Here is a 7,500-nt window from a genome sequence, read left to right on the forward strand (position 1 = left end):
CCCCCTATTTTCCCTCTCTCTTGTTCCCTTTTCGTTTATCTAACATTCGTCACCTTTTGCTATCATCTTAATATCTCTCCTCTTCTTTCTTTCTTTCTCTCTTTCTCCTCATTGATTCCTCTTGCCATTTCCTCGTTCTCTTCTCTCATTTATCATGTTTCCTCTCTTCACACTCTTTACTTCTTTTTTTTATCTCTATCTCCTTCCTAAAAGTTTCCTCTTTCTTGCTTCATTCGTTCTCTCATTTCTCTTTCCATTTCTTTCTTCCCTTTTTCCTCTTTTGCTCTTTTCCCTTCTCCTTCTCTCCTTCCTACATTCCTATCTTCTTTCTTCCTTTCTCCTCTCCCTAGTTCCTCTCTTTCTTCCTTCATTCCCTTTTTCTTTTCCTCTTTTCCCTTCTCCTTCTCTCCTTTCTTCATTCCTATCTTCTTTCTTCCTTTCTCTTCTCCCTAGTTCCTCTCTTTCTTCCTTCATTCCCTTTTTCTTTTCCTCTTTTCCCTTTTTCTCCTTTCCCTTTTTCTTCATTCCCTTTTTCTTTTCCTCTTTTCCCTTCTTCTCCTAACTTCCTTCCCTTCCCTTCCTTTATTATTCTCTTTCTTCCTTAATCATCTTACCAAACTCCTTCCTTATTTCCTTCCTCCTCATATCTCTATTTTCTCCTTTCCTCTCTCCCATCTATTTTTTTTTCCTTTTCCTTCCTCTTCTCTCCTCCCTTCCCTTCTTGACTCTCTCTTCTTCCTCTCCTCCTCTCTCCCTTCTTCTTTCTACCTCTCTTCCTTTCCTTCATTCTCTCCTCCTTCTTCCCTTTCCTCTAAAATATTTCCTTTCTTTCTCATTTTCTTCTTCCCACCTCTTTTTTATCTCTCTTCTTCTCTTCCTTTCTACCCTCTCTTCCTCTCGCCCTTCCTCTTTCTACCCTTTATCTCCCTTTTTTTCCTCTTTCCTCCTTCTCTCTTTTACTCCCTCCCTCTTTTCCTCTCTACCCTCTCTCTCTCTTCCTTTTGTTTCTCTTCCCTCTTCTGTCTCTTCCTCTCTCACTTCGTCTTTTCCTTGCTACCCTCTCTCTCCCTTCCTTCCTCTCTCCCTTCTTCTCTCTCTTATTCACTTCCTCTCTTTCTTTCTACCCTCTCTTCCCTTCCTCTTCCCTTCTCTCTTCCTTCTTCCCTCTCCCCTGAGGCTTCCTTTTGTATCGCCTTCCCTTCATATTTCCTTCATTTATCCTTTTCCTCCTTCCACCTCTTTTCTCTCTTCTCCCTACCTCTCTTCCTCTCCCCCTTCCTCTTTTTTTTTCCTTCCTCTCTCTCTTTCCTTCCCTTCCTCCCTTCCTTCTCTCTCTTCCTCTCTTCCTTCTTCCTTTTTACCCTAAAACGAAAGTGAAACTCCTCTTTCGTGTCTGAGGTTTCTTTTTGTATCTCCTTCCGTCCTCCTTATCATCTCCCTTCCTTCCTCTCTTCCTTCTTCCCTCTCTTCCTCCCTTCTCTCTTCCTCCATTCTCTCCTCCTCCTTCCCTCTCCCCTAAAACTAAAGTGAAACTCCTCTTTCGTGTCTGAGGTTTCTTTTTGTATCTCCCTCTGTCCTCTTTATCATCTCCCTTCATTCCTCCCTTCCTTCTATTCTCTCTTCCTCCATTTTCTCTTCCATCTTCTCTCTCTTCCTCCCTTCTCTCCTCCTTCTTCCCTCTCTTCCTCCCTTCTCTCTTCCTTCTCTCTCTTCCTCCAATTTCTCTCCCTCCTTCCCTCTCCCCTAAAACTAAAGTGAAACTCCTCTTTCGTGTCTGAGGTTTCTTTTTGTATCTCCCTCTGTCCTCTTTATCATCTCCCTTCATTCCTCCCTTCCTTCTATTCTCTCTTCCTCCATTTTCTCTTCCATCTTCTCTCTCTTCCTCCCTTCTCTCCTCCTTCTTCCCTCTCTTCCTCCCTTCTCTCTTCCTTCTCTCTCTTCCTCCAATTTCTCTCCCTCCTTCCCTCTCCCCTAAAACTAAAGTGAAACTCCTCTTTCGTGTCTGAGGTTTCTTTTTGTATCTCCCTCTGTCCTCTTTATCATCTCCCTTCATTCCTCCCTTCCTTCTATTCTCTCTTCCTCCATTTTCTCTTCCATCTTCTCTCTCTTCCTCCCTTCTCTCCTCCTTCTTCCCTCTCTTCCTCCCTTCTCTCTTCCTTCTCTCTCTTCCTCCAATTTCTCTCCCTCCTTCCCTCTCCCCTAAAACTAAAGTGAAACTCCTCTTTCGTGTCTGAGGTTTCTTTTTGTATCTCCCTCTGTCCTCTTTATCATCTCCCTTCATTCCTCCCTTCCTTCTATTCTCTCTTCCTCCATTTTCTCTTCCATCTTCTCTCTCTTCCTCCCTTCTCTCCTCCTTCTTCCCTCTCTTCCTCCCTTCTCTCTTCCTTCTCTCTCTTCCTCCAATCTCTCTCCCTCCTTCCCTCTCCCCTAAAACTAAAGTGAAACTCCTCTTTCGTGTCTGAGGTTTCTTTTTGTATCTCCCTCTGTCCTCTTTATCATCTCCCTTCATTCCTCCCTTCCTTCTATTCTCTCTTCCTCCATTTTCTCTTCCATCTTCTCTCTCTTCCTCCCTTCTCTCCTCCTTCTTCCCTCTCTTCCTCCCTTCTCTCTTCCTTCTCTCTCTTCCTCCAATTTCTCTCCCTCCTTCCCTCTCCCCTAAAACTAAAGTGAAACTCCTCTTTCGTGTCTGAGGTTTCTTTTTGTATCTCCCTCTGTCCTCTTTATCATCTCCCTTCATTCCTCCCTTCCTTCTATTCTCTCTTCCTCCATTTTCTCTTCCATCTTCTCTCTCTTCCTCCCTTCTCTCCTCCTTCTTCCCTCTCTTCCTCCCTTCTCTCTTCCTTCTCTCTCTTCCTCCAATTCTCTCTCCCTCCTTCCCTCTCCCCTAAAACTAAAGTGAAACTCCTCCTTCGTGTCTGAGGTTTCTTTTTGTATCTCCTTCCACCCAGGGACAGGCACCCGAGGCCGAAGACGAGAACACGCCCGAGAAGAGAGTGGATAAAATCTTCTCCCAAATGGACAAGAACAACGATGAAAAGCTCACCCTCGAGGAGTTCAAGGAGGGCTCGAAAGCTGACCCTCGAATCGTCCAAGCACTGTCTCTTGGCGACAACTAAATGCTCTCCTCCCCTCCCTCCCCTCCCCCAAGTTCATCCTACTCGAATGCGATGCTCAAGTTCGTAAATGATTTCACACGCTTGGGGATTTTCTATCTCTTTTTTTTCTTTTTTTTCTTTTTTCTTTTGAATGAGGATCTTTTTTTTTTTTTGTGGATATCGTTGAAATCCTCTCTCTCTTTTTTTTTCTTTTTTTTTTTTTGTCTATTAGTCTCTTTTTGTGGGTCTCTTCTATATATTAAATTTTTCTTTCTCTATTTTCTTTTATGTATCGTAATGAAACAGTTCACTTTCTTAATTCTCTCTTTTTTAGTTTCTCTCTCTCTTTCGCGTTGTTTTTCCTTTTTTTTCTTTTTTTTTACCTTTCCCCAATACGTAGTTTGCATTATTTTTGTTGTACTTTTTCTCTTTTCATTCCTCCTCCATCGCTTCTTTTAAACCGCTCCTAATCTCCCGGGCTTTCTCCTCCGGCAGGGTCAAGCACCTGAGGCCGACGACGAGAACGCGCCGCAGAAGAGAGTCGACCAAATCTTCTCCCAAATGGACAAGAATCACGACGAGAAGCTCACCCTCGAGGAGTTCAAGGAGGGCTCGAAGGCTGACCCCAGGATCGTCGAGGCCCTGTCTCTCGGGGACAACTGAAGCCTTCGCGTCCTCATCTGCTTGATCTTGAACCCCGGTTCTGTTTCACCTGCATCCCTTGCAAACTCTTCTTCCTGATGCTTCATCCGCGTCGTCTACCTCCTCCTTTACTTGTTCCTCCTCCTCCTCTTTCCTCTTCCTCTTCCTCCTCCTCCTCCTTCTCTTCCTCCTCCTCCATCGTGACACTCACAAGTCGTCTTTCAACGGCGGACCTTCAGGTGGCGATCTGCTGAGCGAGAAAAAAAAGGTCCCCCACCATCGACACTCGTCAACGTCGTCTTCAAAAAAAAAATGTTCAACAAAGTCCTTTCGAGAAAATGGAAGCCTTTTATTTTTGGTCTTCATTTGTCGTTTCTCTCTTTTTATATCATTCTTCTTCGTTCTCCTTCGTACTGCATAGCTTGAGCACTTTACCCATGTATTGTTATTACTCTGAACAGCAGTTAATCAATACTCATAGCGAGATATGAAGGAAACGTATATATATATATGTATATGTATAAATAATACACGTTTGATATGTAATCCTTTCTTTAGGGAATGTTGGTTAATGGATGTGTTGATCTGTACCTGTAATCGTATGTTATCTGGTTAATGCAAGGTAATGTTCCCACGTTCTCACATTCTCAACATTTTAATCACTTTCTGAATATTATTCTGTATAAAGCATAGACGCATTAACCACTTCTTTTTTATTCTTTTCATTTATTTTTTTAACTATAATACCATTACTCAAATCATGTATATTCCAATCTCCATACTCCTTTTGAATTACTGTGTACTTTCTGCATGAATCAAAAACATAATCATTAATGGTTGTTCAAAGAAAGAAAATTCGAAAATGACATTGATATGGCGACAGGTTTGAAGGGTCGATAACAACCATTACTTTAAACCAGACGTTTTTCCCCAGCGGTCTCGAATGTCAATGGACACTTGTGTATCTAGCACGTTCACCAAATAATCTTTATCATATATCTTGGGAGACTTCATTCGAAAAACAAAAAAATAATACATAGATCTTGAAACCTACCAATCTTTAAACTAGATAAGGAAGATAGACAAAATGGATTTTTTAGAGCTAGGTCCGAACTCTTTACTCTTATGAAAAAAAAAAGATAATAATGTAAAAAAAAAAAAATGATATATGAGCTGTCGGTGTAATCGAATAATAATTAGTATGATGACGATAATTAATACTAATAATGGTGATGATGACATGCACTTCATCTCAATCAAGTCTTCAAACTTAATCCACGGCGAGGTTTCCGACACTCGTCCGGTAGCCAATCAAATCAAAGCTTACATACCGAGAGTGCACCAATCTGCTCACAGGTTGCGTATCAGTGCATAGGATGGACGGCATCTGCGTTCAACTGAAAATAGGAACAGTTCTTGCTCTAATTCTTAGTGTTAATGTTCAGAGTTCAGAGCTGGGACCGGCGTTCGTGTAGACATTAGACTTATCATCTGCAGCGGAACATTCAAAACACTTGCTCATAACTGCAGGTCATTAAAGAAGAAAACAATGATTAATAATAATAATAATTAATAATAATAATAATTAATAATAATAATAATATAATAATAATAATAAGTTTGGCTTTGTTTGTACGCTTAGAAAGGTGCATGAGAGCAGCATTTTATCATCAAAGAATTTTTGGACAATATACCGTTATAATCTTTTTATCACGGGCGTTACTATTGATAAACATAGACATTTATGACCATTTTTGTCACTACTTTTTTTACGTTATTGTTCAAAGGGAAGCTGAGCGAAGCCAGAACAAAATGGCGGCGCATTTTCGGCTTCCTCGTCTGTTTTCCAACACTACCACTGATGTTACAAAATAAAAAAAACAAAAAAACAAAAAAAAAACAAAAAAAAACTTTGTACCATGTGTTCAACTTAAAAAAAAAACCAAACCCTCTGGCACTCAAGATAAGGATTCGAATTCTGATACCCCACTTAACGTAAACGACTTATTAAGTTCACTGGAACAGGCATAATCAAACCGCCAGTGAGCTTCTCTGGCCTATCCCTTGGGCATTGCATCTTTTAAAACTGATCCCTTGGGCATTGCATCTTTTAAATCTGATCCCTTGGGCATTGCATCTTTTAAAACCGATCCCTTAGATATTGCATCTTTTAAAAGTAATAGTCATAATACAAAGTGGAGAGTGATATTACTTACTAAATAATGATATTGATAATGTGTGATTTCAGAATACGAGCCAACGTGTCAACCAGTTGCTTGAGTGGTGTTCCGGCGTCGTTAAAAAAGAGAGAAAGAGAGAGAAAAAAAAAATATTATAAAGAAATATAAAATGTAATGCTGATTATAGCATCTACCCATAATTAAATCAAATCGTAATTAAAATTTGTTATGAATACAAGAACACAACTAAATATCTCAACTCTCGCAAGTTAAAAAAAATAATAATAATAAATAAAAGTTCTCTCGTATCAAAATAAAAAAAAAGGAAGAAAATAACAGTAACGCCGCTTATCTCTCTCTTTGCATTTTCGGATTTAATGTGATGCCGGAAATACCATGTACTCTGTCACCTCGCTAGGATGCTTATTGGGATATACACGCAAAGCTCAGAGGGTTGATAGGGACGTTTTCAATATATTTCAAATTCTGAGTTATTCTCTTTCATAATTTGGATGATTTTCAAGTGATTTCTTTTCCCTCCGTCTTTCTGTCTCTGTTTGTCTCCTCTCTTTTCTCTCTTCCCTTCTCTCTCTTGTTTCCCCCCCCCCCCCTCTTCTCTTTTCTCTTTTCTCTTCTCTTCTCTTCTCTTTTCTCTCGCTGTTTCTCTTTGTCTCTCTCTCTCTCTCTTTCTCTCTCTCTCTCTCTCTCTCTCTCTCTCTCTCTCTCTCTCTCTCTCTCCTCTCTCTCTCTCTCTCTCTCTCTCTCTCTTTCTCTCTCTCTCTCTCTCTCTCTCTCTCTCTCTCTCTCTCTCTCTCTCTCTCTCTCTCTCTCTCTCTCTCTCTCTCTCTCTCTCTCATTCATTCTCTTTCTCCCATTCTCTATCTCCTAATATTTATTCTAATCTTTACTCACATCTATGCATATATTCACTTCCTATTTACCTTAACGATCTCAAATTCTATCTTAACGATTCAAGTTCAAATTAACTTCTACCATAAGTGAATAATTTATTTGAAATGATAATATTTTTTTCTTAAGAATATAAACAGTGAAAGCAGTTATCTAGAACAGCTTAATATAGAAACACTCATTTACGCTTAGATTTCAGTCATGTAAAGCTAATATACACTCAAGCAGCACACACACACACACACACACACACACACACACACACACACACACACACACACACACACACACACACACACACACACACACACACACACACACACACACACACACACACATACACACACACACACACACACACACACACACACACACACACACACACACACACACACACACACACACACACACACACATACACACACACACACACATACAACAACAAATACACAGACACATGAGTACACCCTCAGGTTGGAGAGAGAGAGAGACAAAACATATATATATCTACAAAAAAATAAATGAAATTCCATTCACACTCACACCTCAAATCATAGTCTGTAGGTCTTTAAATATTATGTAGCTCGTCGAGACAAACAGACAAGATTATCGCACATCTGATGTTGACACCCTTTGTAGAGAGAGACAGTTCTTGCGCTTAGAATTCCTTCCTT

At 40.3% G+C, this 7,500-nt stretch overlaps 1 protein-coding gene across 1 annotated transcript in view; it reads left to right on the plus strand.

Moving 5' to 3' along the window:
* Positions 1 to 6,055, plus strand: part of LOC125042718 (frequenin-1) — a 373,070-nt gene extending 367,015 nt beyond the window's left edge. The window contains exons 7-8 of the mRNA XM_047638544.1: positions 2,949 to 3,175; positions 3,591 to 6,055. Coding sequence (XP_047494500.1) covers positions 2,949 to 3,116 — 168 coding nt within the window. The 3' untranslated portion in view covers positions 3,117 to 3,175; positions 3,591 to 6,055. The remainder of the gene's footprint in view (positions 1 to 2,948; positions 3,176 to 3,590) is intronic.
* Positions 6,056 to 7,500: the final 1,445 nt, after the last annotated feature.

Source organism: Penaeus chinensis, chromosome 32 (genome assembly GCF_019202785.1).
Source record: "Penaeus chinensis breed Huanghai No. 1 chromosome 32, ASM1920278v2, whole genome shotgun sequence".
Lineage (NCBI taxonomy): Eukaryota > Metazoa > Arthropoda > Malacostraca > Decapoda > Penaeidae > Penaeus > Penaeus chinensis.